Source organism: Erinaceus europaeus, chromosome 10 (assembly GCF_950295315.1).
Source record: "Erinaceus europaeus chromosome 10, mEriEur2.1, whole genome shotgun sequence".
Taxonomy (NCBI): Eukaryota; Metazoa; Chordata; class Mammalia; order Eulipotyphla; family Erinaceidae; genus Erinaceus; species Erinaceus europaeus.
Genome location: NC_080171.1, coordinates 123403344 through 123421887, shown reverse-complemented (window position 1 = coordinate 123421887; position 18544 = coordinate 123403344). Strand labels below are relative to the sequence as shown.

Here is an 18544-nt window from a genome sequence, read left to right as displayed (position 1 = left end):
ATATATATATATATATATATATATATATGACTGGAAAATAAAATCAATACAAAATGGAAAAGAAGGAGGAAGAGGCGGAGGACAGCTAACACAATTGTTAAAAGTCCACCTATTAGACAGTGAGGGGCCTGGCTTTCCTCTGATTGAGATCTTAATCTGTCAGAGCTTCTGTGTGCCAATCTGTGCTTCGGGAATAATAATGTCTACATACTATTTTTGTGTTAAAAACTGGCCGTAAGATATCAAAGTACCTACTATAGCGCTTACTATATGGAAGATCTTTAATAAATGACAGATGGCAATAATATTACTTATGGCCATTTCAGGCATATACTTATGACAAAGACACTGACTGTTCCATGTCAAAGAGGACTAGCCGCTGCCTCCCTGCATGCCAGAGAATTTATATGAGAAATCACACAAGGGTTTGGAAATAAGAAGTGATTCCAGAATTGCCATTTACACTTAGTGTTTCAATAATGGGGTGAAATACATGAATAGTGACACATAAAACACCTTCATTTTTTAATAGTTATTAGAGCTATATATAACTCTTTTATGAATCATGGTAGCATTTCAATACAGCCTAAGAATTGCAAGTGGAGGAAATAACAGGCCTGATAATGACTCTGTTACTATTAGTATGTTGAAGGGATGCATTGGATCGACCTTCTCGTGGTGCATCCCGTGAGTACCCATTCATTGGGGAAACTGACGATCCTTCCTAGCCGACTGAATCCACATGGATCCCAGTCACTTTCAAAGCCAGCAACAAGCAGCTCCTGACAGCTTTCAACCTGACACTGTTGACTGGCTACGGAAGAAGGGCAAATGCTAGAAGAAGAAGTATGTTGAAATGTTTGATTCAGACTCATCCTTCAGGTCAGCAAATATTTACTGAGTACTCAGTGTTCCAGACACTGAGCTAGGCCTGAGGGACACAGAAAGGCGGAGACTGGTAACTGACCTTGAGACATTTCTGGTGGAAAGGCAGGGTGTTGTTGTTGTTGTTGCCTATACTCCGTCAAAGTTTCCAAACAGCCCCAGGAAAATGTTGAGTCGAAGAGTAAAAGTGAACTGCACAGACAGGCTAAATAACCTTGTGCAGAACACACTGCCTTCTCCCATGAGCTAGTTTGTCTCTGTGTTCTGTTCCATAAAAGAATCTGCTCGTCCCCTGAGGGTCCTTGGACTTAGAAGCAGCCTAAGGCAGAGGTGCCTTCAACCACCCACTTAACAGTTGGAGGGGAATCTTCTCCCAGATTGTCCCTAAATTAATGAGGCTCAGAACTTGGGTGCAGGCCAGAATTAATCAATTGCCGGACTGACTGATAAAATACTTGAAGAAAAAAAGAAAAAAAAAAAGCTCTACAGTATAAACAGATGGTGTCTGTTCACGTATTACTTTTGTTTCCTTAGCACTACGTTTTGCCATGTTGATCAGAATTAGCAAAATGCTGATGGTATTTACTTATTTATTTTCTGTTCATCTGACATGCCTGATAATCTAGCTAGTTGGAGCTACTTAGATTCTTAACATCTAATGCTATGTTGAATATTAAAGACCAGAAATAAGGGCAAAATGGACAAGTAGCATATAAGAAAATAATTTTTTAAAAGCTCTGAGACTAACTCTTGCAGTAGCTGTTTTGTAAGCAATTAATATATTTCAAGTACTGCGCTTCTAAAAATCTCCTCTGTTGTGTGTTTGTGCTGCTGGACGGCCTCAGGTCTCCCTAGCAGCTTCTCTGATGCGCAGTCGCCCACGCACCTACCCGCCCGCAGAGGGCTTACCGTGGACCCTTCACAGGGTTGTTGTTACAGGGCTCCCACTGGCCAGAGCCGACTATGCTGCAGTCTATGTAGTACCCCACCAGCTCTCTGGAGTCTTTGGATTCCTCCCAAGTAACTACCACCGACGTGTCTGTATTTCTGCTTGGGATGATTCTGCCTGGAGCCTTGGGAATATCTGAGAGAAAAGGAAAATGATTAAACTCAGGACGATTTTTTTAAAAATCCATTCTTATTACATAGGCGCAGATATGTACACACATATTATAACAGTAACCAAGTCAAACATGCAGAGGCTTTATTTTAATATATAGAGAGATTACTTTTTAAACTTTTTTATGTAATAGAAACAGATAAATTGAGAGGGAAAGGGGAGATAGAGAGGGAGAAAGATAGAAAGATACCTGCAGCCCTGCTTCATCACTCTTGAAGCTCTCCCCCTGCAGGTGGGGACCAGAGACTAGAACCAGGGTCCTTGTACATGGCAACATGTGCATTTAACAAGGTGCACCACCACCTGGTCCCTTATTATTATTTTTTGTACCAGAGTACTGGTCAACTCCGGCTGATAGTGGTACTGTGGATTAACCTGGAACTACAAGCCTCAGACATGAAAGTCTTTTTTTTTTTTTCATAACCATTATGTTATCTCCCCAGCCTTATATTTATTAATGCAGAGGATGGAGAGGCAACTATGTCCGTATGGAAACACAGCGATGAGTTAGACACGCCAACCCACTCCAGAAAAAAAACACTTCAGCAAAGCTGCTGAAGCCCCTGGAGAATCTTCCTTTCCATGAGTTTACGGTTCATGATGCTGACTTGCTTTTAATGTGTCAGACTTGTGTAGCCATAACGCAGATGACAAATAGCAAAGAAGGGCGGAGGAGATAGCACGACGGTCGTGCACAAGACTCTCAGGCCTGAGTCTTCGAGGTGCCGGGCTTAGGTCCCAGCACCGCCGTAAGCAGAGCTGAGCAGTGTTCTGGTCTTTTAGAGAAAGACGTCTTTTTCTCTGTATCTCTCTTTCATTAGAATAAGGAAATGTTTTTTAAATGTTTTAAGGGGTCTGGGTGGTGGCACACCCGGTTAAGTGCGGCATTACCCAGCACAAGCCCCGGTCCCCACCTGCAGGCGTGAAGCAGGGCTGCAGGTGTCTATCTTTTTCTTCCTTCCTCTCCAAAGCCCTTCCTCCCCTCTCAATTTCTCTCTGTCCTATCCAGTAAAGTAGAAAAGGAAGAAAACAAATAGACAAACAAACAAAAGGAAAAATGGTATCCGGGAGCAGTGGATTCACAGTGCCGGCACCGAGCCCCGGCAGTAACCCTAGGGGCAAAAAAAAAGTTTAAAAAATATAAAATAAGGGTATCACTTTTATTTTGTGGGCTATTAATATACTTGAATTCTGGCTTTAGGATACTGTCTTGAATTAAAGTAAAATGAGCCCCCCACACACACGGTTGCCAAACTAAGCTCCAAACTTACCGAGTTTGTCCCCCACCAGCGTCACTTCTGTTGCTTCTGAGGGCTCACCGACTCCTGCTGAGTTAGAACAGCGCACGCGGAAACAGTAGGATTTCCCCTCAGCCAGGTCAAACAGAGCAAAGCGGGGAGACTTCACAGGGAGCTCTGTGTTTACCCGCTGCCAGTTTTCTGTCCCAGCTTCACACTACAGGCAGAGCAGAACAGAGAGAAGCCCACTGAGAGCTTGTCTGGGCCAGGCCCCTCACGCCTGCTCTACAGACTGTACAGACTGGAGAAGAGACTGGCGAGACGCAGGGAGAGGAGGACCTGCAGTGCAAAGCATCGTCTACAGCGGATGCGGCCGTCTGCTGTTCCACACATGCTACTTCACAGTGTCACTTCCTTCATAGTCACACAGCGTCAGAATGACAATGACCTAGAGCGACTGTGAAATGTCTCTTCTGTTATTAAGGTCTGACTGAAACAATAAGTTAGTTTCAGGTGTGCGACACAATGACTGTTAGTGTAGATTGTGACATTGATTGCGCAATAAGTCTAGTTAGCATCTGCCTTCACGCGCAAGTCTGTTCTTGCAAGAAGTTGCTTTCCTTGCCTACAACTTTTTATTTTAAAAAAAAATTATTTTTTTTTTCATATTTCTTTATTTTCCTTTTGTTGCCCTTGTTGTCTTTTATTGTTGTTGCTGTTATTGTTGTTGTCTTTTATTGTTGTTGTATTGTTTTATTGTATTGTTGTTGTTATTGATGCCGTCATTGTTGGATAGGACAGAGAGAGATATGGAGAGAGGAGGGGAAGACAGAGAGGGGGAGAGAAAGACAGACACCTGCAGACCTGCTTCACCACCTGTGAAGCGACTCCCCTGCAGGTGGGGATCCGGGGGCTCGAACCAGGATCCTTAAGCCAGTCCCTTGTGTTTAGTGCCACGTGTGCTTAGCCCACTGTTCTACCACCCGACTCCCGACCTACTGCTTTTAACAGCTCCAGTCCTCCATCCACACTGCACCCACTGCTGGGAGAAGCATGGCCTTGATATCCTGGGATGAAAAATAACAGCGTATCCTTAGTCTTTGGAAGCGAACATAATAACATAAAGACTATCCGAGGATGGGAGGTAGCTCGCCCGGTAGAGAGCTCCATGATCTATGATTTGGCTCCTCAGCCAACACACAGATGACGCTGTGTGCTGAAGTTTCACAACTGAAGGAGTAACACTGTGGTGTCTCTCTTTCTCTGTCTCTCACTCTAGTGATGCTGTGGTGTCTCTCTGTCTCTGTCTCTCACTCTCTAGTAACGCTGTGGTGTCTCTCTTTCTCAGTCTCTTACTCTCTAGTGATGCTGTGGTGTCTCTGTTTCTCTGTCTCTCACTCTCTGGTAATTCTGTGGTGTCTCTCTGTCTCTGTCTCTCACTCTCTAGTGATGCTGTGGTGTCTCTCTGTCTCTGCCTCTCACTCTCTAGTAATGGTGTGGTGTCTCTGTCTCTCACTCTCTAGTAATCCTGTGGTGTCTCTTTCACTCTCTAGTAATGCTGTGGTGTCTCTGTCTCTGTCTCTCACTCTCTAGTAACGCTGTGGTGTCTCTTTTTCTCTGTGTCTCACTCTCTAGTGATGCTGTGGTGTCTCTCTCACTCTCTAGTAATGCTATGGTGTCTCTCTTTCTCTGTCTCTCACTCTAGTGGTGCTGTGGTGTCTCTCTGTCTCACTCTCTAGTGATTCTGTGGTGTCTCTCTGTCTCTGTCTCTCACTCTCTAGTAATGCTGTAGTGTCTCTCTCACTCTAGTAATGCTGTGGTGTCTCTCTGTCTCTGTCTTTCACTCTAGTGATGCTGTGGTGTCTCTGTCACTCTCTAGTGATGCTGTGGTGTCTCTCTGTCTCTGTCTCTCACTCTAGTGATGCTGTGGTATCTCTCTGTCTCTGTCTCTCACTCTAGTGATGCTGTGGTGTCTCTCTGTCTCTGTCTCTCACTCTAGTGATGCTGTGGTGTCTCTCTTTCTCTGTCTCTCACTCTAGTGATGCTGTGGTGTCTCTCTGTCTCTGTCTCTCACTCTAGTGATGCTGTGGTGTCTCTCTGTCTCTGTCTATCACTCTCTAGTGATGCCGTGTTATCTCTCTGTCTCTGTCTCTCACTCTCTAGTGAGAGTGTTGTCTCTCTTTTTCTCTGTGTCTCTCACTTGCTAGCTAAAAATATTAACAAGTACCAAGAGCCAGTTGGGAGAGCAGGAACAGTGTCAGCGCGGACTACCTGCAGCACACTGGTGGACCTAGGCGAGGCAGCCTGCATTCAGATCCCAGCTCTGTCTACTTCTAGCTGTGTGAGCTCTGGGAGATCATGTATCCCATCATGCTTCCGGCTCCCGATGAATAAAATGAACATGAGAGCATTCCCTCCATAGGATCGCTATGAGAACCATGTGGGTTCATGCTTGAGGAGAGGCTGGAACAGCGCCTGGGCTTGGGGCTGATTGACTATTGTTCCCTCTCTTGGCAGCAACAGAGCTGTCAGGTGATGTGATTATTGTCTTAGCCGTGACTAGACCAGTACTAGGGGCATGAGTGAAAGGAGAGTTTGCAGCTGGAAAGAACATAGTAAGCGAGGTCAGTCGGAGCACTGGAGGCTGATTCATCTCACCCTTTGGCCACTAAAGCTCCTTGATGTCAGCCCCTTCGGGGTTCGTGGACACCGTGTATGTAACAGGCGATATGGCCGTGACAGGCAAGTTTGTGCTCTGTGCACACACCAGTCTCAGGTACGCAGCTCCATGAACACGTGTGAGCACAAGATCACTCCACAGGGAGCACTGATGTGAACTGAACGTGCTAGAGAACCGGGACATGGGATCCGGAAGGTAAGAAATGTAGCTGTGTGTCAAAAGCTGTTCTGTAAACCATTACTTTCCAAATATTATCAGGGGAAAAGAAAAGACGAAAACCCTGAAACACACCAAGAGAGTAAGAATCCACTCTGGAATGCGAGGTTACAAGGAGAGTTTTGTTGTATTTTTATTGCACGTGCTTTCTAAATGTCCACTGTGAAGATGCATATTTTATAAAGATTTTATTTAGTTATTAATTAAAAAGAGAGGAGGAGAGAGAGAAAGAGCCAGACATCACTCTGGTTCTTGTGCTGCCAGGGATCGAACTCAGGACCTTGTGCTTGAGAATTTACTGCGCCACCTCCCGGACATACATATTGTATAAATAAATACAGTGTGTGAAATTTTTAAAAAGAAAGGTCAATGAACTTGACCACTGAAGAGGTTCATCAGGAATAATTTGTGGGGCTGAGAGAGAGTTCACCAGGTACACTTCACCAGGCATCAAGCCCCAGGTTCAAACCCTGGCACTGCATGGGAGCATCATGGCATTGGTGTGTACTCTCTGTCTATAATAATAATAATTTAAAACTGGAGAGGTTGACTCAGGAATTGCGGGATCATGCATTCAGAGCACCAGAGTCACAAATCAAAACAGAAGGAAAAGAAATGATTTGAGACTCAAGAGACTGACTTGGCATTTGGAAAGTTCACCTGTCTCTGTGACCCAGATCTCAGAATGTGTTCTGCTCCCCAGACACGTCAATGTCCTGGGCACTGTGCGTGTGCATTGTGTGTGTGCGCCAACTGTCCCCATATACGCCCCTCTACTGGTGCTGTGCCCAAAAATGTCGCCTTTGGTTCCATAGTGATAGGTATGCTGGTGGGAAAACACTTAAAGTTTTCATCACGATCTCATATGTATTTAGGTTTAGGGAAGTTACTACGATGTTAGTGGAAAAATTACAGAGTTGACATGACCAGAGGAAATGCTCAACAGAAACCAAAGTTGACTCATCTGAAGGAAATGTCTGTCTGAGCAGTGGGCGGTTACTGTCTCGGTATTATAAGGAAGATAGTAATCACTGTCACCGAGCTTTTCCAGAACTCTCTTCCTGTGGAGTATTACAGAAAGATTCAATGGGGGTATATAGCAAACACACCAGGAAGTGAACACTGCCATTCTATTTTTACCCCGTGCTAAAGTATAGAGAAGAAATGAATATTTTAATTGAGAATGCTCGTCAAATTATATTTTAATTTTAATACTTAGAAAGTACAAAAGCTAATAAAATATAAATTTGCAATTCTTTTATAAAATCAGACTCTTAGAAAAATGTTCATATTTCTTCTTTTAATTTTTAATTAATTATTTATTATTGGATAGAGACAGAGAGAAATTGAGAGGGGAGGGAAAGATAGAGAGGAAGAGAGACACACACCTGCAGCCCTGCTTCACCACTCGTGAAACTTTCCTCTGCAGGTGGGGACCAGGGACTTGAACCTGGGTCCTTGCACACTGTCATGTGTGCACTCACCAGGTGCTCCACCACCTGGCCCCGATGTTCATATTTCACACTGAAGATATGATGCATATTTATTGCTCAGGGATCTTCTAGGGGCAAGAATAAAGTGAGGTATGTTCCTCAAAGACGTAAGCTAAATCTACATTCTTAGTAAAGAATGGCCACCAATAAAGAGGAAGTACAAATCCTAGCACTATTTAGCTTTAGTGGAGCTTCCTCGCTGGCTTGAAATAGTCAAAATTCAATAAAGACAGTTGCATATGACTTTTTAACCTATTTTCCAGGTGTTTATATGCATTTATAAGCCCGTGACATCTGTTCTACTGTACTGATTGTTAGGGAAAGTGAACAGGTATTCTGAAGTTGAGTGAGCAGAAAAAAACTCTAATTAAGTTCCACAATGTTCTGAAACAAAACTCCTAGAATATTTTATGACAGTGAAGCCTGAGGCCAGGTGGTGGTTCACTCGTAGGGCACACCTGTCAGCACGTGTGAGGACCTGGGTTCAAGCCGCTGGCCCCACCTGCAGGGAAGCTGCATGAGCAGTAGTTTTGTGGGTCTGAGCTCTGCCCACACCTCTCAGTCTCCCTCTCTCTCTCCCCCCATCTCTTATCCTCCATCAAAAACAGAAAGAAAGAAAAAAGAAAAGTTAAAAAAAATGGTGGCTGGGCTGTCGCCGGTCATCTCCACTGCAAACAGCATAGCGGACCCTCTTGTGGGCCTCTCAAGGACCTCGCCCTCAGTGTGGGTCAGCACGGGTAGGAACTGTCCCGCTCTCGGCAGGGAAGTCGGGTCAATATTCTGCCACTCGAGGAAGACGGGTCCTGCTATGACTGCAGCCTGGAAGGTTCCAGCTGTGACCACAGAATGCGAGCTCAGCCTACAGGGATGCAGAGGTCACACAGGCTCCTGTGCTGACTATGGGCCCCAGATCAGATCAATGGGGTTTACAGTCAACAGTGTTTATACACTTTTCCCATACTTGGGAGCTACTCTCTGCCCTGATCCAGCTTTCTGGTCCTTTTTCCAGCTCTGACACCATCTCCCCAGACAATAATCTGGGCCCACCTGCATGTTAGCTGTCGGGAGCAGGTAAAAATTAGTGAACTCCCCGGCCCTTCGAATACACCTAAAGTAGATTTCTAAAACGGAGACCCCGAATCTTGTCTGCTAAATTTTTGCCTTCAGTTTCCTGATTATTTAACAATTTGTTCTGCTTTATATCTTAATGCTCTTTCAGGAACCAAGTTGCAGATGCTACCAAGACACCAATCTGACTTCCCTATGCAGCCAACCCCACCAATGTGTCCTGAAACCCCACCTCCCAGAGCCCTGCCCCACTAGGGAAAGAGACAAACAGGCTGGGGTGTGGACCTGCCTGTCAACACCCATGTCTGGCAGAGAAGCAATGACAGAAGCCAGACCCCCCACCTTCTGCTCCTCATAATGACCCTGGGTCCATACTCCCAGGGGAATAAAGAATAGAAAAGCTTCCAATGGAGGGATGGGGCACGGAACTCTGGTGGTGGGAACTGTGTGGAATTCTACCCCTCTTATGCTATGGTCTTGTCGATCATTATTAAATCAATTTTTTAAATGGTGGCTGGGAATGGGTGGGTGGTAACGCACCTGGTTGAGTGCACACATTATAGTGTGCAAGGATACAGGTTCAATTCCCAGGTCCTCCCTCACTTGCAGGGGGAAAGCTTCAAGAGTAATAAAGCAGGGCTGTAGGCCTCCCCCTCTCCATCTCCCCCCCCGTCTCTCTCCCTCTCCATCTCCCCTCTCTCTCTGTCTCTCTCTCTCCCTCTCTGTCTCTCTCTCCTTCTCCGTCTCCCCTCTCTCCCTCTCCGTCTCTCTCTCCCTCTCCGTCTCTCTCTCTGTCTCTCTCCCTCTCCGTCTCCCCTCTCTCCCTCTCCGTCTCTCTCTCCCTCTCCGTCTCTCCTCTCTCTCTCTCCCCCCCCTCCATCTCCCCTCTCTCTCTGTCTCTCTCTCTCCCTCTCTGTCTCCCCCCTCTCTGTCTCTCTCTCCCTCTCCATCTCCCCTCTCTCCCTCTCCGTCTCTCTCTCCCTGTCTCCCCTCTCTGTCTCTCCATCTCTCTCTCCCTCTCCGTCTCCCCTCTCTCTCTCTCTCTCCCCCTCTCCGTCTCCCCTCTCTCCCTCTCCATCTCTCTCTCCCTCTCCGTCTCCCCTCTCTCCCTCTCCGTCTCACTCTCCCCTCTCCGTCTCCCCTCTCTCTCTCTCTGTCTCTCTCTCTCTGTCTCTCTCCCCTCTCTCCCTCTCCGTCTCACTCTCCCCTCTCTGTCTCCCCCCTCTCTGTCTCTCTCTCCCTCTCCGTCTCCCCTCTCTCCCTCTCCGTCTCACTCTCCCCTCTCCGTCTCCCCTCTCTCTCTCTCTGTCTCTCTCTCTCTGTCTCTCTCCCCTCTCTCCCTCTCCGTCTCACTCTCCCCTCTCTGTCTCCCCCCTCTCTGTCTCTCTCTCCCTCTCCATCTCCCCTCTCTCCCTCTCCGTCTCTCTCTCCCCTCTCTGTCTCCCCTCTCTGTCTCTCTCCCCCTCTCCGTCTCCCCTCTCTCTCTGTCTCTCTCTCCCTCTCCGTCTCCCCTCTCTCTCTCTCTCTGTCTCTCTCCCCCTCTCCATCTCCCCTCTCTCTCCCTCTCTGTCTCCCCTCTCTCTCTCTGTCTCTCTCCCCCTCTCTGTCTCCCCTCTCTCTCTCTCTGTCTCTCTCCCCCTCTCTATCTCCTCTTTCCCTCTCAGTTTCTGTCTCTGTCCAAAATAAATAAATAGTATTATTTTAAATTTTTTATATTTATTTTCCCTTTTGTTGCCCTTGTTTTTTATTGTTGTAGTTATTATTATTGTTGTCATTGCTGTCGTTGTTGATGGATAGGACAGAGAGAAATGGAGAGAGGAGGGAAAGACAGAGACAGGGAGAGAAAGACAGACACCTGCAGACCTGCTTCACTGCCTGTGAAGCGACTCCCCTGCAGGTGGGGAGCCGGGGGCTCAAACCGGGATCCTTATGCCGGTCCTTGCGCTTTGCACCATGTGCACTTAACCCGCTGCACTACCGCCCAACCCCCCAAAATAGTATTTTTAAGTGGCCACCAGGAGCAGAAGAGTTGTGCAGGCATGTCACTCCAGTGATAATCCTGGTGGCAAAAAAAAAAAAGTAAAGAAAAGAAATAATGTGTATCTTGTAAATCAGAGTTTTCTGAGAACAATGATTAAAACAATACTTCCTTGATTTGGTTTTTATAGGTTCTTGTAATAGCATACCATTCATTTCAAATTTTTCTTTTCCTTTTGTGTCTCCAGGGTTATTTCTAGGACTCGGTGCCTCCAAAATCCACCACTTACGGCAGATTTTTTTTCCCTTCACATTTCTTTGGAGAGAGAGAGAGGGAGGAAGACAGAGAGTCAGGAGAAGGAAAGACACCTGTAGCACTGTTCTGCCACTCAGGAAACTCCTTCCCTGCAGGTGGGGAAATGGGTTGTCGCACACGGTCACGCCTACATTCTGCTCTGTCTTTGTTGTTGCTGCTATTCAATCACGTCCCCATCAGAATTTTCCTCACAAGTGAACTGGGACCATTCTCTTTAAACATCTCTTTCCATTGGCGACAGTCCTGTTGGTCAAGGGCTCCTGGATCTCTTGGACTTGATGCCTAGCCTTGTGCGCACACGTATGCCCCCACACTGCGAGTTCCTCAGGCCTCCCAATCACGTTCCATCCAGCTCCTGGCTCTTCAGCACCCTGACAATGGGGGTTCCCACGTCCCTCTCATCATTACACCCACTGTACGTCTTCAGTGCTTGCTGCTGTCTCTAACATAATCTGCGATATAACTGCAATATATTCAGGGACATAACTCATCCTTAGAGCAGACGGCCTGCCTGCCTGTGGCATTTGGGTAAAAACAAACAGGATAAACTTTAAGCAGATTTACTAGGAAGAACTAGTTAGTACCTCATTTTGCTTGTGATCCTTGGGCCGGCTGGACCACTTGTACTTAGAGGAATGCAGACTAGTGTGTGGTTCCAAGCCAGGTCTTTCTGTCTTCAGCTTCCCCTCTGTCTGCAGTGCTATCATCTGTGTTTGTCTAGCCCATCAACTCTCACCGACGTTCATTCCCTCCTCAGAAGAACAAGTTGTGGAGGGAAGCAATTCTATCTTTCTGGAGCCCGAGAGACAGGTAAGTCAGGCTCCAGTCACTGCTTTCACCTCTCAGATCAGTCTGTAGACAACACTGGCAAACAGACACTAGAGTTTGGGGACTGGTTTCTGGCCTACAGGTTATGGTTTGGGAACCATAACCATAACCATGTGAACCCCTCATGAGACTAGGTGAGACCTTCGGGTTCAACAAGCCCACACTGACCTGTCAAGCATAGTTGTTTGTGATATTGAAATATCTCTGTGGAGGCACAGTTTATAAGAGTTCAAAGAATTCAAAACACAAAGGAAACATAATCTCTAGGGAAATTTTTAGGACATGGGATGAAATAATGATGCCAGAATCTTACTTTTTCCACAAAGTACATGATGCCCTCATGGCCACGCTGCCCAGGGGGCTTCCAGCTGAGTACCACGTAGCTCCGGCTGGCCTCGGTGACAGAGAGGTCTGTGGGCGGCCCAGGAACAATACCCTCTGAAAGACAACAAGGGAAGGTGAGAACAGGCTGGCTGTCCAGAGTAGAGAGTGTCATGGATGCTTCTTTCACAATGCAGCAAGAATTCATCTCTACTACACGGTATAAAGAGGTGCCTTGCCTCTAAAATTCTTTCTAAAGCATTTGTTCATCATCACAAATGCAATTTCACTTTCTTTTAAAGGCTGAATTTATTTGGCAGGTCGGGACCAGAGCACTACTCAGAACTGAACTAGAGCCTCGTGCACGTACAGCCTGTGCTCTAAGGGGCCAGGTGGAGTGCAAAGCAGGGATGCGGGGGCCTCTCTATCTCCCCTCTTCTTTCAATTTCTCTCTGTCCTACCCAATAAAATGGAAAAATAAGGGTGGGGGTAGAGAGCATAGTGGTTATGCAAAGAGACTGTCATGCCTGAGGCTCCAAAGTCCCAGGTTCAATCCCCTGCACCACCATAAGCCAGAGCTGAGCAGGGCTCTGGGGTTTCTCTCTGTGTCTTTCTCCCTCTGCTTCTCTCTCAAAAGTAAAATAAATAAAATACTTTTTTTAAAAAAGTAACTTTAAGAAAAAAATGGACCCCTCTCTCCATTGTTACCAGTCATCTCTATCAGGAACAACACAATAGACCCCTATGTGGGCCCCCATAGGATCTTGCCTTCAACTTGGATCAACAATGGTAGAGAATGTCCCATCCTCTGAAGGGAGGCTGGACAACATACTCTATGCTACACCTGAGGAAGATGGGTCCTGATATTGGGGCAGCTTGGAATGTTCCTATTCATGACCACAGAATGTGAGCTCAGATCTACAGGGATGCAGAGGTCACATAGGCTCCTAAGCTGAATATGGGGCCCAGATCACATCAAATCAATGGGGTTTGCAGTCAACAATATTTATACCCCTTTCCCATATTAGGGAGCTACTCTCTTCCCTGATCCAGCTTTCTGGTCCGTTTGCCAGCCATGACATCATCTCTCCAGACAATAACTTGGATCCACCTGCATATCAGATGTCAGGCTCAGGGAAAAAAAAAAACTAGTATAGCCACAGGCCCTTTGGAATATAACTAAAATATGCCTACTAGCTATCTACAAAACAGAGACATGCCCCCCACCAACTCTTCATCTGCACTATTCCAGCCTTTAGATTCATGATTAGTCAACAATTTGTTTGGCTTTACATGTTAACTCTCTTTTCAGCCACCAGGTTCCAGATGCCAACATGATGCCAACCAGACTTCCCTGGATGGACAACCCCACCAATGTGTCCTGGAGCTCTGCTTCCCCAGAGCCCTGCCCCACTAGGGAAAGAGAGAGACAGGCTGGGAGCATGGATCCACCCGTCAACGCCCATGTTCAGCAGGGAAGCAATTACAGAAGCCAGACCTTCCACCTTCTCAACCCACAATGACCCTGGGTCCATACTCCCAGAGGGATAGAGAATAGGAAAGCTGTCAGGGGAGGGGATGGGATATGGAGTTCTGGTGGTGGGAATTGTGTGGAGTTGTACCCCTCTTATCCTATGGTTTTGTCAGTGTTTCCTTTTTATTAAAAAAAAGAAGAAAGAAAAATAAATAAAAATAAAAAAGAGAAAAAAGTGGAAAAATAAAATGGCCTCCAGGAGCAGTAGATTCATAGTGCTGGCACCAAGCCCCAGCAATAGCCCTGGAGGCAAAAAAATAAAATAAAATAAAATAAAATATCCTGTGCTCTCGCATGTTGAAATATCTCCCAGTTCCATTTTTACTTTGCTTGACAATTTAAGTTTCCTTAGATTGGTTCTAAAAAGCAACAGCGACGTAAATGATCTTTTCCTTGTCTAACAAAGATGGAGTAACAAAACTGATGTTGGAAGATGACACTCAACCATTTTCCCCTGCTGATTTATACTGCTTGCTCTCTCTCTACACAATATCTTTTCCAAGATGCTTGTCTAGTAAACAGTCTTGAAAATGCAAGTTCCCTCTGCAATGGCACAAACCCACTGGCACACAAGCCACTGTGCCTCTCTCTGCATTAGCCTGAGGGACCTGTGACAAGTGACACAGACAACAGAGCAGGAGGCACGAGCTTCATGTGGACAGTTCCCGTTGTGTCGTGGCATTGTCCTTTGCCTGATCATGCATTTCATACCTTTTGCCAGTGTCTGTGAAAATTACTAGTTTGTAAATTCTGTAATTGTAAATTTTAAATTTAAATTCAGACTGGAGTGATCCTTCTATGTGAAACAAACAAACTACTGAGCAAAAGCACATGTCATAACTGTTTTCAGATACCGGGTATAAGTCTGCAGGGGGCAAAGTTGCAGGGAAATGGGAAACAGATAAGTACTCCCACTGGCATAGCTTGTGGCCTGGAGAGGTTTCCAAGAGCAACTTGAGAAGAGGAAACGCCTGGCATACTCAGAGATCACAGAGGCCCCTCTAGAGAGCTCGTCTGAGTGGGAGCTACATGTATGGAAGCCCTATAGACAGGCAAAACAAACACAAAAGAACTGGAGGGGATAATCCTGAAAGCTTTCTCGGGACAGGAAGAGTTCATGTTCTCATCAGTCAGAACAGAAATGTTCTGATTTGTGGACTCACTCTGTGGAGTGTTCAGATGTGCATTGCCTCTGTAGTGAAGCCGAACTTCCTGTAGAATAAAGAACAATCCAGTTCCATCTAACAAAAGCAGACCTTGAAAGGATCAGATTGTCTCCAAAGGACAAAGCTCAAGTGTATTTACAGAAATACAAAAATATGGGGCCAGGTGGTGGCATACCTGGTTAAGCACCCTCAAGAAATACAAGAACATTCAGCCCCACACAATGTAAAGTTAGATGCCTGACAAAATAAAATATTACAGAGTATGCAAGAAGCAAGAAAATACAATGCAGAGAGGAGAGAAAAGTCAGTCATTGGAAACAAAACTACAAAGGATAGAATTAGTAGACAAGGACATCAAAGTAATTTTATAAATATATTCTATATGTTCAAGAGGGTAAAGACTGAACATGTTATTAAAGATGCAAAAAGATAATAATGATACAAACCGACTATTTTTTAAAGATGAAAATTATAAATTCTAAAATAAAGAGCATTGAGTAGAATTAAAAGCCAAGGAAATACTAAAAAAGGGTTAGTAAAGTCAGTGACACTAGTAGTAAAAAGCACCCAAATGAAACGCATAAAGAAAAAGAGAGCCAAAAGAAAAAAGAACACTGTCATTACTGAGCTGTGGTGTCGAGTGTCATGTAAGTGGAGTCGCTCCAGTCAGGAAGACAGGGCGGTCTACACATTTAAAGACATAATGGTGCAAACTTGCTAATCTGGTGGAAACTATAAACTCACTAGCCCAAGGAACTTGCAGGCCACAATCACAAGACATGCGAAGAAAACTACACACGTGCATGTGGCAATCGCATTTCTAAAAACTGTGAATGAAGAGAATATCTTAAAAGCAGATAAAAAAAGTGAGAGACAGCTACTAGATAGATTCACTCGTGCAGAATAAAAATAAGTAAAACAAACAAGTCTGATTCTCAGACTTTGTGAGAATGTGTTATTGGAGGGAGTGCAGAGGGAAGGCAGGCGATGGAGTGCTCGCTGGCGTGATGGCGCCACAGCTTCGGAGGTGAACGGATAGGTGGACACACACACACACTCACACTCACACACACACACTCACACTCACACACACTCACACATACACACTCACACACACACACTCACACTCACACACTCACACACACACACACTCACACTCACACACACACATTCACAAGCACTCACACACACACACACACTCACACACACACGGGGGGATCTACACTCCTCAAATCTTACTATAAACCAAGGTTAGATCAGATTTTAAAAACCCAACTGTATTAATAAACACATGAAGTGAAAAATGGCTAGAACAATACAATTAAAAGGTAAATGCTGGGGCCAGGAGATAGTTCATCCAGCAGAATGCACATTTCACCTGCAAAAGGGCCCAGGTTCAAGCCCCAGCACCACACTGGAACTTTATACACAAAAGGTGCTGTGACGTCTCTCCTATCTCTGTTTCTCTCTTTTTTCCTTTCTGTCTGTCTCTGTCTTAAAATTTCAAAAATGTAAGAGTCTACTGAAAGTGATGAAACTGTGCTGGCATGAAGTACAAGCCCATCAAACTAAGTAAATAAAATGGTAAATATGGGAGTCGGGCGGTAGTGCAGTGGTGGGTTAAGCGCACATGGCGCAAAGTGCAAGGACTGTCATAAGGATCCCAGTTCAAGCCCCCGGCTCCCCACCGGCATGGGAGTCGCTTCACAGGCAGTAAAGCAGGTCTGCAGGTGTCTTTCTTTCTCTCCCCTTCTCTGTCTTCCCCTCCTCTCTCCATTTCTCTCTGTCCTATCTAACAACAATGACAGCAATAACAACAATAATCACTACAACAACAAAGCAAGGGCAACAAAAAAGGGAATAAATAAAGATTTAAAAAAATAAAAATAAAATAAAAAGGTAAATATTACCAGATTGAATTAAAAAACAAGAACAAACTATGTGGTGTCTACAAAAAAAATTTAAAATTTAAATATGCTAAATGTAAAGGGATGAAAATCATGGGCCATGATAGTATGAATCAAAAGCAAGATGCAATAGTTGTACTGATATTATACAAAGTAGATTTCCAAACAAAAAACTATTATCATGTAGAAATAGTCACTCAAACAGCATGTAATAAGTGCTTATGTTTCTAACGACAGACTATCACAATGCATGGGGAAACATGTTAGAGGTGCAAGAATAGGTAAATTCAGTATTTTGTCTGAGATTTTTATCAGTAGTTGATAAAACAAGTAGACAAAAAAAAAAAAAACAGTAAAGATACAAAAACTCAATAGAAACCCCAGGGAACATCTTGTAGCAAGTAGCAAACTGATTTAAAATTTACATGGAAGTACAAAGACTTAACAAAAAGGCAAAACCATCTTGAAAAAAATTAGCAGACTTATAGTACCTGATTTTAAAAATATGAAGGTTGTAAATTCTTTAAAATCCCCCAACAACACAAAGCTTGTCAAATCTATAAAAAGTAATTGAGATAGTATGGCACTAACATAGCAAAATAAAACTGACCGACAGAGGTTCCACAAGCAAACCCATGAGTATGTGAGCAAGTGATTTCCAGAATGGTGTCAAGGCAATAACAGTGGGAAATGAATAGTGTTTTTAATGGGTATTACTGAAATAACTGGATAGATGTAGTATAATAATAATTCATACCTTTTGTATAGTATAGACAAAATAATTTGAAAGGGATCATAGATTACAAAGAATAGCTAATGTTATATATAACTTTTCTAGAAGGGAAATAGGAAAAACATATACATGAACTTAGATTCAGCAAAGATTAAATATGATGTAAAAATAATGAGGAAGTATATGAAGAAGTACTCAAAGTTAGTAGGGAAAAGTCAGTTAGGACCACTATGTGCCCATTATGACAATCACTATGGTATGAGACACCATTATACCCCCACTGGCTAAGATTAAGAAGACAGCCATTCTGGGCATATGGATCGACCTGCCAACGCCCATGTTCAGCAGGAAGGCAATTACAGAAGCCAGACCTTCCGCCTTCTGCATCCCACAATGACCCTGGGTCCATACTCCCGGAGGGTTAAGGAATAGAAAAGCTATCAGGGGAGGGGATGGGATAGTGAGTTCTGGTGGTGGGAACTGTGTGGAAATAAATCCCTCTTATCCTATGGTCTTGTCAATATTTCCATTTTATAAATAAATACATAAATAAATTAAAATGCTAAAAAAAAAAAAAAAGACAGCCATACTAAGTACAGCTGACTGCATGAAGTCAGAACCTCATATACTGCTGCTAAGAGTATAAAATGGTACAGCCTTTTTGGAAATTACTTGGTAGTTTCTTTAAAAACAAAACAAAACAAAAAAGTATATTACTCTCCCTCCCACAAAACAAGCAAACATAAGCCTACCATATGGTCTGTGCATCCACCTCCTAGGTATTTATTCAAGAGCAGTAACAGCCTGCCTCTACACACATACTTAACAAGGAGATACACTGGAGCGACTGAGAAGCATATCGAGGTGGCTAAATATTGGAGTGATTATGCGATATGAAGGGGCCAGACAAATGAGTATGATCTGCTTCCTCTGATCTGCAGATAATAACACTACGGTGGCAGAGGGCAGGCCAGTGGTGAGCTGGGGGTGGGGAAGAGCTTGGAGGAGGCACAGCAAGGAGCATGAGGACGCTCTGGGAGTAACAGACAGTATTCTGACCTC

At 44.6% G+C, this 18544-nt stretch overlaps 1 protein-coding gene across 4 annotated transcripts in view; it reads right to left on the bottom strand.

Moving 5' to 3' along the window:
• The window catches only part of MYOM1 (myomesin 1), a 147296-nt gene that overhangs the window by 52280 nt on the left and 76472 nt on the right, over positions 1-18544 (bottom strand). For all 4 annotated transcript variants that reach the window (XM_060200717.1, XM_060200716.1, XM_060200715.1 and 1 more), the window contains 3 exons: positions 12135-12259; positions 3277-3460; positions 1795-1969 (listed from right to left, as the gene is read on the bottom strand). In XM_060200717.1, coding sequence (XP_060056700.1) covers positions 1795-1969; positions 3277-3460; positions 12135-12259 — 484 coding nt within the window. The remainder of the gene's footprint in view (positions 1-1794; positions 1970-3276; positions 3461-12134; positions 12260-18544) is intronic.